This window comes from Crocuta crocuta, unplaced genomic scaffold, assembly GCF_008692635.1.
Source record: "Crocuta crocuta isolate KB4526 unplaced genomic scaffold, BGI_CrCroc_1.0 scaffold45, whole genome shotgun sequence".
Taxonomy (NCBI): Eukaryota; Metazoa; Chordata; class Mammalia; order Carnivora; family Hyaenidae; genus Crocuta; species Crocuta crocuta.
In genome coordinates, this window is record NW_027530544.1 from 1,248,058 (window position 1) to 1,268,415 (window position 20,358).

Here is a 20,358-nt window from a genome sequence, read left to right on the forward strand (position 1 = left end):
AAATTCTTATTTAGACAGTAATGGTAATAATGATCCTAGATCTTCTTGCAAATGTAATGAGAGTAGATAGGATAAATTTCACTAATTCAAACTTTTAGTCAGTTTCAGGAGTCAGTAACATCTAGTGCTTTTCATTCCCAGGACTGGTATTTCTAGATGTCTCAGTTCCTTCCATAAGGAGGCCTTATATTGGATCCCCATGTACTTTTTCCCTGATTGGTACCCTGCTCTGGATGGCAGGGGTTAACCAGTGAGAATTCTGCAGGTGTCACAAGTGTGGTCACTTCAGATCAAGACTAGAATCCACCCAATGGACGCATTAGCCAGGGGTTGGCAAACTTTTTCTGTAAGGGGATAGACAGTATTTTCAGCTCTGTGGGTCAGCTGTCTCAGTCACTCCTCAACTCTGACACTGTAACTCTAAAGCTGCCATGGACAATATGTAAATGAATGGCATGGCTGTGTTCCAATAAAACTTTATTTACAAAAACAAGCAGCAGGCTGACCTCTGTTTGAGGCTGCTGAAGAGATTACTTGCTGTTAAGAACACCTGGGACTTACTCTTGAGATAGTCTAAAAGGACAGGATGGGAGAGGAATGGCAAAGTCACAGAAGAAAGAAGGCCTAACAAATAACAAAGAGCCAGTTTGGCCAAAGAGCAATGTTCATGAATGAAGGTGGTGAGAGACTGAAACGCAATCAGGTAAGAACAAGTACATTTATAAGCATGTGCAAATTAACGTTTTGCTCTTCCACCTTTTATTTAAAAATCATACTGTTTCAAAAAATATCTTTAAAATATTGTTTTAAAAGCCCTTTTCCTTAGAACCACAAACTTTTGCCTTGTATCAGAAGTTGTGCCACGATCCTGGTTACTTGTGGATTCACCAAGCAGTCCAGCAAGTCATCTGTAGAAATAAATGTTTGAGAAGGAGCCATGCTACTATTTGAAGCATTTTGTTCCACAATTGCGTCCTCACTTTTACTCATCATTCGTTGCCTCTTGGTACAATGCAATTTTCCAGAGTGTTCTCCATCTTTGCCAACAAAGTCTTTACCATCACCTTCAAATATACCTTCTCTCTCTGAGGATAATTCTTCAGAACTTGGTATTACAGGAACCAGATCAGGGCCAAAGGGACTTGATGCCTCCTGTTCTACCGTTCCCATAATTAACTCCTGGCCACCTGTTTGTTCCATCTCTATGTGATTGTGCACATTTAATTCTTCCTTTTTCATGTGTTCTCTATTTGTTCTCAGTGCTTGGATTTCTACTACCTTAGATGTTCTGTAATGATCAAAAAGTGCAGAAACAGCTCTATTTAAGTAGCGGCAATTGACTTCATGGGATGTTTCCTCAACCTAAGGAAAAAGGAAAACTCTTTAGAATGGATACATGCATTTACATAAGTTAGAAAGCATATGTTCTAGCCAGGGTTGATTTATTACAGGAAACTAACCGCCATGATGAAATCTGGAAGTGGCCTACCTCAGTTGGGTTTAACCAAGCTCTGGTATTGTGTGGGTCCTCTGCAGTTTTCAGGGCACACACAAGCATGCGTGTGATTGCCTCTTCTACCCGGGCTTGGTGGTCCTCTTCCTGAGCCAAGATCAAAAAAACACATTTTTTTTCATTTGTCTCTATGTCTCATGGCTTAAAACAGAATAGAGTTTAATTGTCTGTCCTATTGTCTTATTAATATAAGCCTTGTTATAGAAGGAGTGAACATGTTGTTGGAAGACCACAACTTTTATGTACTCACTATTGCCTGCCATCTAGAAGAGTTGTAGAATATTTCACCAACCAAACTGAAGTATTATCCTATCTCTAAGACACAGGCCTTAAGTATGGGCCACCATATGATATATTTTCCAATCTTTTCCATTTGTTGACACGCTTAACATTTTTTTAAAAAAGCATTGAATTTGATAAGCTAATTGAGGAATGGAAGAAAAGTTGTAATAAACATTCTTGGCCATAAGAATGAAATGGCTAAAAGTCCAAATATGTTTTTTTAAAGATACAATAAGAAAAATGAAAGCATTAATGATCAATTACATTAAAATAAAAAACTTCTGTTCATCAAAAAGCACCAAAAGGGAATAAACACATCAGATGTCTGTAACACACAAAATTGGTATGAGATTAATATCCAGAATATATAAAGATTCTGCACACATCAATAAGACAAACAATTCAATTACTTAAAATGAGGAAAAGGGGGTGCCTGAGTGGCTTGGTTAGTTAAGCCTCCGGCTCTTGATTTCAGCTCAGGTCATGATCTCACAGTTCATGGGTTCGAACCCTGCATCAGGCTCTGCGCTGACTGCATGGAGCCTGCTTGGGATTCTCCCTCTCCCTTTCTCCCTGCCCCTCCCCTGCTCATGCTCAAGCTCTTTCTCTCTCTCTCTCTCTCAAAATAAACAAACTTTTTAAATAGACAAAAGACATTAAGACAAGCATTTCAAAAAAGAGCAATCATATTGCGGCAAAGGCAGTGCTAAGAGGAAAGTACATTGCTCTACAGGCCTATTTCAAGAGATTAGAAAAAGCGCAAGTGCAAAATCTAATAGCTCACCTAAAGGAACTAGAGGCAGAGCAACAAGAACGCCCTAAACCCAGTAGAAGAAGAGAAATAGTAAAAATTAGAGCAGAAATAAACAACATAGAGACCAANCATTAATAATCAGGAAATGCAAATTGAGAAACTGATGACATTGGCAAAAGAGAGTCTCATAATTCCAAGTGGTGGAAAAATGTACAGTGATAGACTCCTGGATGGTGGGAGTGCAAACTGGTACAGCAATCTGGAGAACGTGTTGGCATTATCTTATAGAGCTGAGTATTGTATACTCTACAAACCAGCAATCCTATTCCTAGAGAGTACATATTCTTTAGAGAAACTCCTTGGCCATAATATATATTATGACTATAATATATTTATAGTCAGTTGATTTTAAGTAAGAGAGATTATCCTCAATAATGTAGGTGGACCTCATGTGAAAGCCTTAAAAGCAAAGACTACGGTTTCCTGAAGAAGGGATTCTGCCTCAAGATTGTAATAGAATCTTACAGAATCACTCAGAAGACCCTGAGTGAGTAAGTTTCTGGTCTGTCAGCCATCCTACATATTTCAGTCTCCAGACTTAAACCTCAACTCTTGTCCGAGTCTCCAGCCTACTGGCCTGTCCCTAGGATCCATTAATATACCATTTGATCCAGAAATTCCACTCCTAGATGGACGCACAGGAGAAATGAAAACATGTTCACATAAAAACTTGTACACAAATGTTAATAATAGCATTATTCATAATAGCAAAAAGTCGACACAAGCCACATGTCCACTGGCTGATGAGCAGATAAACAAAATGTAGTATATTCATTCAATGGAATATTATTCAGCCATAAAAGAGAATGAATTACCGTGGTGCCTGGGTGGCTCAGTCAGTTAAGTGACAGACTCTTGATTTTGGCACAGGTCACAATCTCATGGTTTGTGAGATAGAGCCCTCATCAGCCTCTGTGCTGACAGTGCAGAGCCTGCTTGGGATTCTCTCTCTCCCTCTCTCTCTCTGCCCCTCCCCTGCTCCCGCTCTCTCTCTCAAAATAAATAAATAAGCATTTAAAAAAAGGGAAAATAGTACTGATATATGCTACAACATAGATGAATCTTGAAAACACATAATGCTGAGTGAAAGATGCTGGCCACAAAGGACCACATATTATATGATCCCAAACTGGCAAATTTATAGAGACAGAAAATAGGTTGGCAATTGCCTGTGGCTAGAGAGGAAATGGGGGAGCAACTAATATATAGGGTTTTTTTTTTCAGGTTGATGAAAATGTTCTAAAATTGATTATAGCATGATTGCACAATTCCTGAATATACTTAAAATTTCTGAACTGCACACTTTATTGTTTTTCCACAGAGGATTCAAATGCATTTATTTGGGATCCTAAAAATAGTTCTATTCTAGTCCATTTGCTTCTTAATGGGTTTTTAAAAAGCTGCACTTGTTTAAAGCTCTTAAAACTAGTAAAAGAAGTAAAACTAGAAGTTCTAAAAAACCTCTAAGAAATTTTTTTAATGTAAGTATAATCAACACACAATGTTATATTCATTTCAGGCATACAACATAGTGATTTAACAACTCTCTACACTATGCTATACTCACCACAAGTGTTGTCATCATTTGTGACCACACATTTCTACAATCCCACTGACTCTATTCCCTATGCTGTACCTTTCATTCCTGTGACTCATTCACTCCATAACTGGAAGGCTGTACCTCCCCCTCCCCTTCATCCAGAAAGGAGAGGAGTGGGGGGATGAGCAAAATTACACCATTACAAATATATTAAATATATATTATTTTACATGTGTAAATACAATAGAAGACATAAAACTGGAAAAATTATTAGAGCAAGATGAAAGCCGTTAAAAATTAACAAAAATATTCTTTAAAGTTTGGGAAAAATACTAATAAAAATGCACTTCAATACTAAAAGAATACAGAGGAGTACGAAAAGGATTTTATTTTATTTTTTAATATTTTTTTATTTATTTCTAGGAGAGAGAGAGAGAGACAGTGTGAGCAGGGGAGGGTCAGAGAGAGAGGGAGACACAGACTCTGAAACAGGCTCCAGGCTCTGAGTTGGCAGTCAGCACAGAGCCCGACGCGGGGCTCGAACCCACGAACTGTGAGATCATGACCTAAGTGAAAGTCGGACGCTTAACCAACTAAGCCACCCAGGCGCCCCAAAGAAAAGGATTTTAAAAAGACACAATTGAGAAGAATTGAGAATATACTTTATCCTTTGAGATATATTAAAATGGAATCGGCACCACTGTAACAGAGAAACAAAGAAGAGATGAATATTGTACCACCTGAACAGAACTAAAATTTCTACATTTTTCCCAAACCTATGTGACAAGAATATCAGAGTTGGGAGTTTGCCTGAGTTACTGAATATTTTAGGTGTTAAAACCTAAGGGTGTTTGGAGTCAAATTTGGCAAAATGAAAAAAATTACGGTTCAGTGCTTGAAGAGATAAGGCTAAAAGCAACATGTGACAGAGGAAGATATAATTACTTAGCTCCTAATCTGCATTCCAGTTTTTCAGGAAAGAATGAATGGTTGTCAAACTGTAAAGTATACAGAAGTTAAAGAAGGAACAAGAGTCCTGGCTTGGTGAAGGACAGAAATCATTCACTTTATCAGCATCACGTCCTTAGGTACCAAATTTGTAAGTACTACCTTGTAACTTGTTCATACTCAATGACACCAATCCTTTAGAAAATTCTAGGAGAGACAGCTGAACAAATGGTATATAACAAGCTTCTAAAAAGACCATAGTGAAGGCTTTCAAACTCTTGAGGCCAGGTAAATTAAAATCTAAATAAAATAGGAACAAATGGTATTCTATATAGTACATTAAGAAATAACACATTACAACCAGGTGGGATTTGTTCCAGATATTAAGGATGGCCCACACTAGGAAATCCATTTATTTAATTTACTCAAATACCAGATATTTACTAAAGAGCAGTATTATTTAATCAGTTCCATCAATGCTTAAAAGGCATTCAGCAAAGTTTAACACCTTTTCTGGATTAAAAAAAAAGGCAAAATAAGTAGTGAATTGACAGAGATTTAACATTATTACACACACACACACACACACACACACACACACACACCTCACCCACAAATCCAGAATTTTACTTAAAGTGAAATCACTAGAGAATTCTCGTAAGTCAGAAAAAGACAAGAATACCCACTATCTCCATTATTTTGTATTATTGATTTGGAAGTACTGGCCAATGTGACCAGACAAAGGAAAATACATACAGGAAAACAAATTGGAAAGGAAGAGGTAAAAGTATCTTAATTTTCAGATAATCTGAAAGATACCGGAAAACCTAAGAAAGTCAATTAAAAAATCACTACACACAAGAAAATAATTCAAATTAACACAAAAATCAATAGACTTCATATACACCAACAATATCCACTCAGATATATAATGGAAGAGAAGACTCATCCCACTTACGATAGCAGCCAAAAAAAGATGAATTGCCCAGGAATAAAACTTGAAAAGAAATGTGTAAATCCAATGTGAGGAAAATTTTAAAACACTCCTGGAACTAAGACAACTAGACTTGGACAAGAAGAAAGGTATCTGGGTAGAACAATTCAACACCATACAGCTCATATAAAATTTAACATAAATGGAATGAAAATATTAATCATTTTCCCTGAAGCTAGATGAACTGACTCTAAAGACCATATGAAAAAATGGATTCAAGAAGAGTCAAGGAAACACTGGAAAAGAAAAGGTTTCTGGCCCTACAGACATTAAAATCATACTATAAGACTTCTCTAAATAAAATACAATGAAGTATTGAAAGAACATAAAGAAAGGCCATTGGAAGAAATAGACCCAACCAAGCACACATAGATATCTAGTATATGATTAAAGCAACATTTTAAATCACCAGAGAAAAGACAGACTTTAAAATAAATGATGCCCCTGATAACTCTATTATCATTTGTTAAAAGATAAAAATAGATCTTGGGGCACCTGGGTGGCTCAGTTGGTTAAGCGTCCAACTTTGGCTCAGGTCATGATCTCGTGTTCTGAGGGTTCAAGCCCCATGTCGGGCTCTGTGCTGACAGCTCAGAGCCCGGAGCCTGCTTCAGATTCTGTGTCTCCCTCTCTCTCTGCCCCTCCCCAACTCATGCTTTGTCTCCCTCTCTCAAAAATAAATAAACATTAAAAAAATAATTTAAAAAACAGATCTCAGACTTACATCATACATTAGTAAAAACCACCACTAAGTGGTTAAGAGACCTAAATGTAAAAAAAAAAAGAAACAATCCAAGTTCTAAATTTCTTTATGACCTGGAAAAAGGAAATGTTTTTCTAACTATGATTCAGAAATCAGAAGCAATAACGTTTAACAATACATCCTATTGGTGAGGCTGTAGAGGAAAGAAACACATCATGTTTCTGATAGAAATACAAAATGGCACAATCACTGTGAAGTAGAATTTGGCAAAACCCAACAAAATTAAAAATCCATTTACCTCATGATTTGGCTAACCCACTTTTAACACTACCCAAAGACATTCTTCTAGCAAATATAAAACAACATGTGCACGAGGTTACTCACTGGCACTATTTCTAATTACAAAAGGCTGGAAATAACCCAAACATCCATCCACACAGGAACCAGTGAATAAATGATTACAGCCATTGGGGAAAAAAGTGAAGATGCCTCTGTATTATCATGTAGTCAAATTCAGAATAGAACTGAAAAAGCAGGGTGCAGAACACTATAATTTATTACTTTCTGCATAAGAAAGGAGAGGAACTAAGAATGAATACATATGCATAAGCATATAAATCAAATACATAAAGATTTATTTATATTCTTATTCACATATAAAGTCATACATAAGTCCATTTATTCATTTACTTAATTATTTCCATATATGTTCAAAAAGAAGATACACTGGAATGATGAACTAGAAATAACTAAACATAGAGCCCTGCCAGGGGGAGAAGGATGGAGTGGAGGGGACAGAGAGAAAAAAGACAATTCTCTCCATATATCTTTTAATACCATTTTAACAAGTTAAATGATGAACATATTAAAAATGTTAAATTAGGTCAAAATGATAAAAAAAAAAGTAAATCCTAATGTTGAAAACAAACTGAAACAAACAAATCTACCTAAAATGAGTAACATGACCACAAGTGAAAAGAATCCCTCACAGTGATTTCTAAACACAGTACTTTGTACCCCCTTAGTGGGATATAGTCTAACAATAAAAAGGATAAAAAAGAAATCTTAAATTTTACTTGCAAGTTCTGTGGTTAGTAATATTGGTATTGGAGTTTTGAAACTGTAAATTTGACATCTTAAAAACATATAGGTGAAAAAAGCAAATACGTAGATGTTACTGTTAAGATGGATCCAGATTTTCAGTGTAAGAGAAGAGATAAAAACACAGAAACAAATAAAGAAAAAATGGTAATATTAACCTTGAATTAGAAATATAAACATATCCATCTGTCTGTCTGTCTATCTATCTCACATTCTAGCTTTATCACTTAAAGGTCTGGAAACAGTGACATACCAGTAACAATGAACGACAGCCTTAGAGCCCCAATCTCAGTTTCTAAGTACCATTCCCCACTAAAAGGAACTATGACCACTTGGAGAAATTACTGATTTCCAAGTCTGAGGCAGGGACAGTATGAGGCAATCCTGGTATCTTCTCGTACTAGAAGGAAAGGATACATTCTAGGATGAATGAGGACGTATCAAAGGGGCACAGGCCCGCCAGAAGGAACTCACTAAAAACAGAAGAGAACTAAATTCAAAACCATCTTGGCAAGCTGGAATGTTCAACTAAATGACCATGACGACAGCTAAGAGAGGTAACTGGAGTGCTGGGTATAGGTTTAAAGAACCAGCTTTACCGCTTCATGAGGGAGGGCAGCCAGGCATGGAAGCTGATCGTATGAACAAAAGCACAGATATTCTCAAGTTGAATATGAACCCAAAGTGAGATCAGGTTCCTAAAAAAGCTAATGCACTATTATAAGCAGCACTGGAGAAATTTAGGATCTAAGTCATATAAGGTAGAAATCATATTCTACAAACTGAGGCCTCCTGGTATTTTTATACATTATGAGGGCTACTCTTGACATAATAGTCCTTCCTCCTCCTCATAGCAATTTCTGTTTTTAAACAATTCCCATGTGTCAGGCAGCGGATTAGATGCTTATACATGTTTTGCCAACTTCAGCCTCACAACCGCCCTACTGAGGTGGGTGCAATTATAATCCCTATTCTGCAAGTGAGGAAACTTGGACTTGATGAGATTAGCTGACCATCTGGGTTAGACAAATAAAGGTTACAGACCTGTAACTTAAATCTGCCTAGTTCCAAACTCTATGACCAAAATGGTGAAGAATCTGGAAAAAAAATAAGTCACATAAAAACTGTCATTAAAGAAACCAGAGGTTTTGAGCCTGGGAAATAAAAATTTTAGGAGACAAATGGCAGGTATCTTCAAATATTTAAAAAAGAAAAAAATTCAGAGTCCTTGAGTGGCTCAGTTGGTTAAATGCCTGACCCTTGATCTCAGCTCGGGTTTTGATCTCAGGGTCCTAGGTTCAAGCCCCACAGTGGGCTCCGTAGTGGGTGTGAAGCCTACTTTAAAACAAAATTCTGTATAGTTTTAGAAATAATGGGTATGGTGATAAGCAGGTGGGTGACAGCTCCACTGTTTAATAATGAAAAGAGCTACCTTGAGAGTGAAGCACTGTCAGGACTGGGAGGGGACAGTCCCTTGATATTTGCCCCAACTACAATTCAGCATGCTACCAGCAGAACTGAGTAACTGAGTCTACTGACCTCCCACCATACATCTCACCTAATTCCCGATAGTACAGCTTCTTGTTATTACGGTATTCCTTATGCTCCACCCATGCCAAAGCCCTCCCCATTACCAAGGGATAAGGAAATCCTGAGGGGAGGATACAGCAGCCAAAGAGAAAAGAGAGGTGCATTCAAAACCTTTGCAGTCAGAGACTCTGGTTAAAGAGGAATGGTGCAATGAAGGCCTTTGTTGAACCACACTGGGGTAGCCATTTTAATTGTCAAGTAGAGCAGGTGACCAGGATTAGGCAGGGCACATTGCAAGGAAAAGTCCTCTGGCAGATATGAAATAATAAAATCTTAGCATTCAAAGACTCTACTTTGAGGAAATGTATAAGCCAGGACAGAAAACTGTTCAATTAGTAATAAGGACTCTGAACCAAGAAGCAGTTATCTCTGGCCCAGACGGTGCAGAAAGGACTGGCAATGTGGGACATACACGGCAGATCTAGACAGGCCCAGCACAGTTCTCCTAACAACACTAGTCAAGGTACAGGACCCTGCATACCAACATTGGGGCCCACTGTGTGCCCTTAAAAGAAGAATGGTGCATCAACAAGAAACTAATTCCAACCTAAACACCCATTAACACAGCATTAACACGCCCATTATTACATCAATGATAGCATATCAAACTAAAGTTAGTACTGGAGTGTTGGTTAAAATTAATCACCAAGTTTTATAGATAGGCTATGTATACCTTAAAAGCAGGGATTATATTTGCTTAAGAAAAAAGAAAGTACCAGCTCAATCCATGAGTTTATACTGACAGTGACAGGATCGATGGATTCCACGTAATGCCACCAGTGTCTGGGAACAAACAGAACCTGAAAAGCAAACAAAAAGTAAGTTAGCACAGAAGCACATTTTGTTTTATGTCAGAATCAGACCCTAACTGAAACTGCTAGGAATACATACAAATTTATAGTAACATTGCTGTCAGAAAGGGAAACAAGACACAAAAGCAAACACACAATCTTTATGTTCTTTTTTTTTTTTAACTGACAAGCTCACATTTTCTACAAAGAATATGGCCAGCCTTCCTGTCTCTACTACTCTCCTTAATCTTGGACCTGCTCTGTCTGCATCTAAACATTAGTAAAGGACTCTGAGATTCTAATTTTTACTCTTTTCCACTGAAAAACAGTTGTATGCATTGAGAGAGGACATAGGTAAAAATATAGGAAGTAGTTATTGTCTTCTCATGGTTTAAAATAGAGCCAATGAAGAAACAATAGGTATAAAGCGAGCATCAGATAAGCGGTAACTCAGAGGAGCGGACGCTGGTGCTAGAGAATGTCAGAGGTGGGAGATGCAGGCAGGAACCAGGGAAGGCAGGGGCAGCCAGGATGGAGGAAATGTGGTCTGAACCAGGGTTAGGAGAGAATGAAGACAGAGCAAAGAATGAGGACATGCAAGGAGGGAGAAGTAGCACAGGGAGGTGGGGCTGTTGAGGGACAGCAAGTAAGTTGGTCTTATTATTGCAAACAGAGTCAATGGAAAGTAAGTCAGGAGAGTTAGGATAGGGCCAGTGAAGGGCTCTGAATTCAAAATAAAGAATCTGGATTTTATTCTGTGAGCATTAAGGAGTCGCTAAGAAATTTTTAGCAGGGGGATAGTTAGAAAGCGACGTTATGGGAGAGTCTGGGAAGGACAGGAGATTCTTATAATGGTCTAATTAGTAAATGTTAAGATTTAAACAGGAAGATACAGTAAACAAACGCAACAGACAGAGTCCAGAAGGATTACATTTGTCCAGACGCAATATGAGATGAGTGCCCATGGAAGTCTGGGCAGAGCAGATGGGATGATCTTCAGATTTAGAAAACTGATGGCACTTGCTATCAGAAAAGTGGAACTACGAGACGGGAAGAGAACACCTTTTAGGAAAACTGAGCCCTAAAAAGGTCTACTGTGTTTAGTCATTAGGAGGTCATAAACATCCTATCAGGTTATACTTTCAATAAAGTGGTAAGAGAGAGAACCAGTTGTTGGAGGATTAAATAATGAGCAGGATATAAGATACACTGATAAAATAGAACCACACATTCAAATTTGGCCATTAAAACAGAAGAAAAATGAATTACCAGCCACTTCACATCCACTAGAATGGCTAGAATAATAACAGTGATAATGATAGTAATAATGGAAAATAACAATGTTGGTGAGGATGTGAAGAAATCAGAACCTTCACACATTGCTTCCTGGGAATGTAAAATGGTGTAGCTGCTGTAGAAACCAGTTTGGCAGTTCCTCAAAAAGTTAAACACAGAGCTGTCATATCACCCAGCAATTTCACTCCTAGGTATAATAACCAAGAGAACTGAAAACATACGTTCACTCAAAAACTGGTACTCAAATGTCCATATTCTTTACAATGCCCAAAAAGTGAAAACAACCCAATGTCTATCAATGGATTAATGGATAAGCAAAATGAATATCCATACAATGAAATACATTCAGCCATACAAAGGAATGAAATACTGATAACATTCCAAAACAGCATGGGTGCTACTGAAAGAAGGCATACACAAAAGGCCACTTGTATGACTGCACTTAAGTGAAATGTCCAGATTGCGTAAATCTACAGAAATATAAAATAGATGAGTGGTTGTCAGAGGTGGGGGCATAGGTGCCTAGGGGGTGACAGCTAACGGGGTGAAGCAACTTGGTCAAGTCAAATTATTTGTACTCTTGAATGAAGGAAGCAGGAGAAGAGCCGGTGAGAAGGGAGCAAAGGAAGACAACAGGCAGGGAAGAGAAATAATTGAGGGAATAAAATCTCCCTTAAGAGCCTAAAAAAATCTTTCAAATTGTTAATAAAATACCAGACAGCAAATGCCAATGTTGCAAAGGTGATTTTTCCCACTGGACAGAAGCATTAAGAACAAAATCTTTGGAATATTTCAGAGACAGTTCTTTATAAAAGGAACATCTATTCTTGCTTAAAAGCAAATCATTCTCTATTCATTCTGCCTTTGTTATCCCACCACCTGGATGCATTCCAATCTGCATTTATGTTCTAGTATAGTTGGAAAGATGTTAATTGTGAATAAATACTCCAGAGGTGCTCTAGTCCCCATGCCTTGACACTTTCTCTTAACTTTATTAAAAAAGACTGTGAGGTATGCCTGTGTGGCTCAGCTGGTTGAACGTCTGACTCTTTTTCAGCTCAGGTCATGATCTCATGGCTTGTGGGATTGAACCCTGCATCAGGCTCCATACTGGGCATAGACGCTACTTGGGATTCTCTCTCTCTCTCTCTCTCTCTGTCTCTCTCTCTCTCTCCCCCCGCCTCCCTCTTCTTCTCTCTCTCTGTCCCTCCCTTCCTTGTGCATGCTCTCTCTCTCTCTCAAATTAAAAAAAAAAAAAGACTGTGAGTTCTTGTTTTCCTTCAAAGTTCATTCTCCTCTTCACTAGTAAGAGGAGCTATATTCCCTTTTCCCATAGTTCCAGGACCTATGAGGCTGAGAAGTATATGTATAAAGCCTTCTAATAGCAGAGAAACAGGGAAGAAAATCATTTTCATTTGTACTGGTGGGGGGTGGGGGCATGTGGCACAAAGACATGAGAGAAGTTATAGCTGGGGTGTGCACTGACAGGTCATCAATGTTTTAAAGCCCCCCTTACCTGTCCTGGGTTCAGGGTAACCATATGTCTTCGAGCTTTGCAGAACTGAGGAAAACGTTTTAAATCAGGGTTGACAACATTGATTTTACTGAACACACTAGATTCTTCATAAGGGATTCTAGTCGGATAAAGGAAAGGAGTATCTTCAGGAGGAAAGAGATGCCATCTTTTCCTAATTAAAAAAATAAAATATGAGTTAATACTCTCTGAACTTGAGACAAAACCCCTAAGAAGGCAGCAACTAAGTGTTCATTTTCATTCAGTCTGTAAAGGAATACAAGAGCAATCTCAGTGGTCACTGGGCCCATCTCTCAGTGGTGGAATCTCCTATGCAGACACCAGGTGCAGGTACAACAGCCAACTAGTGGACATCTTCTGATGCCGTGGGGCGGCCCTATTGCTGGGACAGGATCTAGTTTGTAAGATCATTCTTTCTTATCTCAAACCAGAGTTTACCTCCTCATAAGTCAGATTCTGTGCTTAATTCCAGAGCTACCCTGAATAACTCCTCCCTTTTAAATATCTGTATTCTTATCTTCTCCCGAGCAGCCACTGCTAGTGCTATCCACCAAATAGTTTCCAGACTTCTCCCAGTTTGGGTTGTAAATTCCTTAGGTCAAACCTGTGTTAGGTTAATCCATAAGAAAGAGAAATGCACAAATAGATGGCCCACAACTAAAAAGTGGTTTAATATAGGAATTTTCAAAAAGAAAACTGTAAAATGTTTCAGTCACTTAAATATTTTTGAAAAATGTAGGTAATAAATTTTAAATCACAAAATACTAGACACACCCATACTTCAAGCCAATAAGGGAGGACATCTGAGGCAAAGAAGGGAGAAGTGTGACAAAAGAAGATACACAGACAGGGAAGGGGTGAGAGAGACAGAGACAGAGACAGCGACAGAGAACCAGTTCTGAGAAAAGCCTTAAAGCTTTTCTCTAGTGACCCCTTGCAGTTACAGTGGGGCCACTGCATTCCTTCCAGAATAAGGAAACAGTTGGCTGCTATTTTCAAACTAAGAAGTAGATACCGAAGTCTTATTTTGCCTTAGAGATGATAAAGCTGCTCCAATCCACTATAGCTCTGACTAGTTTGGGAGAATTCTTGGCATTCACTATGTTTAGAACGTTAGAGCTGAAAGAACTCTTAAGAGGTCATCAGTCTAACTTCATTTTCAAAATAGTGGAAGAGGAACCCAGTGCTTGCTCAGCATCATTCACAGCACTAGTGGATAGTGGTGGACCCAGAACAAGGTCACAGGTCTCCTGACCTCTTCAGGTCCCAGCTTCTACCTCTGCCTCATGGCTATGTTCCCACAGGAATACCCATAATGGTAACAGTCCCATACAATTGGTTTTGTTTGGCTTAAAATGTAATATACAGTCAACCCTTTGACAACATAGGTTTGAACTGCACAGGTCCACTTAATGTGCAGATGCTTTTTCTTTTTTTAAGTAATCTGTACCCAACGTGGGGCCTGAACTCACAACCTCCAGATTAAGAGTCATATGCTCTACCAACTAAGCCAAACAGGTGCCCCCAGATGGTTTTTCTTTTTTTTTTTTTAAATGTTTTATTTATTTCAGAGAGAGAGACAGCGTGAACAGGGGAGAGGCAGAGAGAGAGAGGGAGACACAGAATCTGAAACAGGCTCCAGGCTCTGAACTAGCTGTCAGCACAGAGCCTGATGCGGGGCTCGAACCCACGAACCTTGAGATCATGACCTGAGCTGAAGTCGGACGCTTAACTGACTGAGCCACCCAGGCGCCCCGGGTTTTTCAACAAATACAGTACAGTGCTATAAATATATCTTCTCTTCCTTATGATTTTCTTAACATTTTCTTTTCTTTAGCTTATTTTATTGTAAGAATAAGTATATATACCAAATACATACAAAATACATGTTAATCAACTGTTTACATTATTGGTAAGGCTTCCAGTCAACAGTGGTTTTTAGGGACTCAAAAGTTATATGTGGATTTTCAACTGTGCTGGGAGGGGGTGGTGGGCACCCCTAACCCCTAGCATTGTTCAAGAGCCAACTGTATATGCATCCTTCTCTTATCAATAAGAAAAAGTGGTCAATCACCATGTCATTCCCTGATCAAAAACCTCTCATTGTCCTGCACGCTGAAAGAGAATGAGAGGTATTTGCTTGGAAATCAACCTCAGGCTCCAGCTTCCCTTTCCTGCCTGATGATCCCTTTGCTTCCAGTGCACAACTAACACAGGACGACTCAGAGTTCTGTGTACAGCCCGTATCTTCCTAGGGCTCTGCTCATGCTGGTTCTTCTGCTCCTCCCACCCAGGTTTTTTGAACATGCACCCATCCTTCAAAGCCCAACACAAATGGCAGCTCCTCTCTGAAATCTTCAACTTTCCAGCAGGAACATTATGTCTTCTACTTTTCAGTTCCCCAGCTCTTTGAAACCTTCCTCAAGGGCATATTCATTCTGCCTTCTATTACAACTACCTGTGGGCTTGGCTGTACTCCTATAAACTCACTCAGGGCAGAGAGGCATCTTACTCATTCACCTCCATTCCTACTGTAACACAACGTACCTGCTCCGTGAGTATTTACTGAATAGTTATTTTACTATTCCAGGGCTTTATGAGACCAGAGAATACGCTCTATCACAACGTCAAAATAAAGCTATACTAATTTTATATCACATAAAGAACTCAGAGGCCTTTTTTTTTTTTTTTTTTTTTGGGTAATGTTTTCCTAGCTGAATTTCTTTCCCAAATCAGAACACATGGCACACACTTACAATGATACATCCTTTGTCAAGTTTAAGGCTCAGATTATTAACTCCATAAGGACAAGAACCATGCACACGATTCATTATGGCAACCACAAATACTTAAGAATGCACCCAAAATGTTCTATGCCTTTGTAGAAAGACTTAATGAATCCAGAAGTGGATTATCTTATACCATGTTATAGTTTTCAAAATACTTTGCATGTGAAATCTATTCACACACTTATTTACTGTTTCTTTTGGATCTCCTCATAATTCTTTTCATGTCTAAAGAGTTTGAGAAGTTGGAAATAGCCATTTCTGTTTTCCCCTCTGTATCCTGTAAATGTCCCAAAAGGCCAGGAAAGGAGACTGGAGCATCACTAATTAGGGGGAAATAAGGAGGTACATAAAACATTATGAGTACATCCTCCAATAGGCAGAAACATGTAAACTCTCAAGGAACTCCTGGAACCAGGGACTATCAAAGATACCGCCTGACTTACCCTTGTATATCTCAAGGTCCAGGGACACATGGAGAGCTTACCTAAAGTAATAAGATACTGCACTGTGTCTACATGTAGGCACAGACTAAAATTTAGACTTGAAAAGGGCCACAGATACTGTCTCATGCAGTAGAGTTCTCAAGCCAGGCTCCCTGGCATCTCCACAGGGGCCTGAGCGTAGGAGCAAAGCCTCTTTCTTTCACCAAACAGCCCTATTATTTATTCAGGTTTGAAGAAAGGGTCTTCCTACAAACGCAGACGCTAGGCAGCTGTCTAGCTGAACGGGGAGTGGTATCCTGGAGCTCCAGGGTCAGGTTTCTGGAGGTAATCCTGATCATGGCTGAGAGACACACATGGAAACCATCATCTGAACTGTTCCCCTTACTTCAAAAAGGAGGAAACTGGTCCAGAGGTTATGAGATCTGCCCTGGTCATGAGGCAGGCTGACAAGGTGGAACTGTGGCTAAACTTTGGGGTCTGCCACCTGCCTGATCCTCATTCCTCTTCCTGTGCAACACACACACACACACACACACACACCACACTCATATGTGCACGTGTGCATTACCTTCCTTGTACCTGGAATACTAAGTTGCAACCATAGGAGTCCAGATGACAGGGGGTATGGGCCCCCAGAGAGCCAATCCACAGGGTACTTTCCCGTCCATTTCTTCCAGGAAACCCAAAGTCAGACCATATCACATCCTGTTTTGAAAATAAAATTATAGTCCATCAAGAACGAACCAAATCTGATATATGGTAGTGTTACACATTTTCATTTGCACATCTGTTTTCTGGCACTTGGAATACTCTTTTATAGAAAATGCTATAGATGGAGGTTAGGTTTCCAGAGCAGCCCAAGAAATCTTTTAAACCAGTAACATACATGAGTTACCTCACTAACAGTAGTTATTCAACAAATATTTACTGACTGTTCTAGAAGCTTGTGATGAATCACTGAATAAAACAAACATGCCCACACAAATGAAGCTTACATTTTAGAGGCTGGAGACAGAAAATAAATAATAGACATAATTATGCATATATCTAGGGGAAGAGCGTCTCACTTGGGCTGCAGGAACAACAATACAATGGAAATAAAAGCATTTAAAAAGATCTCTCAACTCAAGTAGCCAGAAAGCCATATTCTGTCAAAGCAGCGTAGATATTTCTGGGTATAAGCAGTGCGTTAACTTTTTGCACTCTAATGACAACATGTTCTAATGGAGTTATTTAAAACTCTAGTGTTGGAGCTTTATTTCACACCTACTAAATCAGAGTCTCCAGGTAGGGACAGCCTATCTTTTGAAATACATATCCATAGATAACTTTTGCTATGCTCCCCAAAGTCATGAACTCAAGCATAATAAACTTTAAAACAGAGACAGCACAGTGTGCTGGACTTGGCTCTCCTTATGCCTGGTTCTGTGGACAAATCATGCCCTAGTCAGCCACTGACCCATAAATACTATCTAGTCCGGCAGTTCTCAAACCAGGCTCTCTGGCATCTCCTTAAGGGGCCAGAGGGTAACAGCAAAGCTTCTTTCTTTTCTTTTCCTTTTTTTTCCTTTTCTTTTCTTTTCTTTTCTTTTCTTTTCTTTTCTTTTCTTTTCTTTTCTTTTCTTTTCAATTTATTTATTATTTTGAGGTGGGAGGAAGAGGCAGAGAGAAAAGGAAACATGCCACACTGTCAGCACAGAGCCCAAGGTGGGGCTTGAACTCACAAACTATGAGATCATGACCTGAGCCAAAACCAGAAGTTGGGACACTTAACCGACTGAGCCACCCAGGTACCCCAACCTCTTGCTTTCAACAAACTGCTCTGCTCTTATTTAAGTTTGAAGAGGGGGTGTTCCTGCTTTTAAATAAGAGTTGGGGGGTGCTTGGGTGGTTCAGTTGGTCAAATGTAGAACTCCTGGTTTCAGCTCAGGTCATGAGCTTGTGATTTTATGAGTATGAGGCCCATGTCAGTCTCTGTGCTGGCAGCACAGAGCCAACTTGGGGTTCTCTCTTGCCCTCTCTCTATGCCCTCCCCCCACTCACACTTTCTCTGTTTCTTTCAAAATAAATANCTTTTCTTTTCTTTTCTTTTCTTCTCAATTTATTTATTATTTTGAGGTGGGAGGAAGAGGCAGAGAGAAAAGGAAACATGCCACACTGTCAGCACAGAGCCCAAGGTGGGGCTTGAACTCACAAACTATGAGATCATGACCTGAGCCAAAACCAGAAGTTGGGACACTTAACCGACTGAGCCACCCAGGTACCCCAACCTCTTGCTTTCAACAAACTGCTCTGCTCTTATTTAAGTTTGAAGAGGGGGTGTTCCTGCTTTTAAATAAGAGTTGGGGGGTGCTTGGGTGGTTCAGTTGGTCAAATGTAGAACTCCTGGTTTCAGCTCAGGTCATGAGCTTGTGATTTTATGAGTATGAGGCCCATGTCAGTCTCTGTGCTGGCAGCACAGAGCCAACTTGGGGTTCTCTCTTGCCCTCTCTCTATGCCCTCCCCCCACTCACACTTTCTCTGTTTCTTTCAAAATAAATAAATAAACATAAAAAACAAATAAATAAATAAAAGTTAGAAACCTATAAACATAGTTTGACATAAATGCAAATCCACTAAATTATAGGAGGTATAAGCTAAAAAAGAGAAAGAACATACTAGTGAACCAGACACAAAGGTTTCTGCCCCCCCCCCCAGCCTTTTTTTAAGTATATTTGAGAGAGAAGGGGGTAGGGGCAGAGAGAAGGAGAGAGAGAATTCCAAGCGGGCTCTGCACTCACAGTGCAAATGCAGGCCTCAAAATCATGAACCATGAGATCTTGACCTGAGCCAAAGTCAGACACTCAATTGACTAAGCCACCCAGGTGTCCTCTATTTGTTTTCTTAAATCATGAATTTTTCCTATTGGGTTTTAAAAAAACAAAACAAAACAAAAAATATTTCTGTGTGCAGAACATGTTAAATGCTGACACTCCTTTTATCAGTATCTTCAATTTGCATTTCAGTTTTTCAAAACAAACCACTAACAGCAGCAGTCAAAGAGAGGATTTTGGAGAGACATTTAATGGTTTTGAGCAAGACTAGAAAAAAGTGTTTTCACTTTTGTTTTGAGTAATGAAAACAGTGGACTATGTGCATAACTAATGTCTGTTACAGAAGGGGGCGGTTTGCAGGGTAAGCACTATTGTAAATGCATATGTACATGGCCCACATGCAGCTGCTCCAGATAGTGACAGGAATCAAGTCCCTCTACACATGACCCATAAGCTCCATGCAGGGAGCTTACCTCTGTATTTCCGATGCCTAACATAATACCTGGCTCAGGGTAAGTGCTTAAAACATTTGTTGCTTGGAATGGAAAGAAGAAACTGTTGGCTTATTGCGGGTAAATGGTTCTAGTCAAGAACATTTTCAAATGTCTACCACATCCCTGGTATGATGCAGGATGTTCAGGATACAACAACTAACACAACACAGGGCTATCCTTCAAATCTGATAATAGGAAACAGTCCCATAAATGAACTCTTTGAAATATAATGTGGCAAGTGCTCTGACAGAAGTAAGCAGAGGGTGATCTACAATCACTAAAGAAGGGCTCTTGGTCCAAGCAGGGAACTTAGGAGAGGCTCCCAATTAACCTGGTCCTTGTTGAACAAGGCACCAGACCTCAGTTTGGAATTTAACTAAAGGCAACTGAAAGACATGCAATATAGAAACAAAAAACAGAGCTTTGCCTTACCTAAGAAGAGGCCTTAGATTCTTAATTTTTTAAAACAATTTTTTAAACATTTATTCACCTTTGAGAGATAGAATGTGAATGGGGGAGGAGCAGAGAGAAAAGAAGACATAGAATCTGAAGCAGGCTTCAGTCTCCAAGCTGTCAGCACAGAGCCCGACATGGGGCTCAAACCCAGGAGATCATGACCTGAGCCGAAGTCAGACACCCAATTGACTAAACCACCTAGGCGCCCCAAATGATTCTTAATCTTATAGATATACCCCTTTAGGAATCTAATGAAT

At 39.3% G+C, this 20,358-nt stretch overlaps 1 protein-coding gene across 3 annotated transcripts in view; it reads right to left on the minus strand.

The window, feature by feature from the left end:
* Nucleotides 1–484: 484 nt before the first annotated feature.
* The window catches only part of HSPBAP1 (HSPB1 associated protein 1), a 60,387-nt gene continuing 40,513 nt past the window's right edge, over nt 485–20,358 (minus strand). For 2 of the 3 annotated variants that reach the window (XM_077767736.1, XM_077767737.1), the window contains 5 exons: nt 16,907–17,043; nt 13,089–13,260; nt 10,202–10,285; nt 1,490–1,600; nt 486–1,362 (listed from right to left, as the gene is read on the minus strand). In XM_077767736.1, coding sequence (XP_077623862.1) covers nt 823–1,362; nt 1,490–1,600; nt 10,202–10,285; nt 13,089–13,260; nt 16,907–17,043 — 1,044 coding nt within the window. In that variant the 3' untranslated portion in view covers nt 486–822. Of the gene's footprint in view, nt 1,363–1,489; nt 1,601–10,201; nt 10,286–13,088; nt 13,261–16,906; nt 17,044–20,358 lie in introns of all 3 variants that reach the window. The other variant, XM_077767735.1, reaches the window with a different exon arrangement.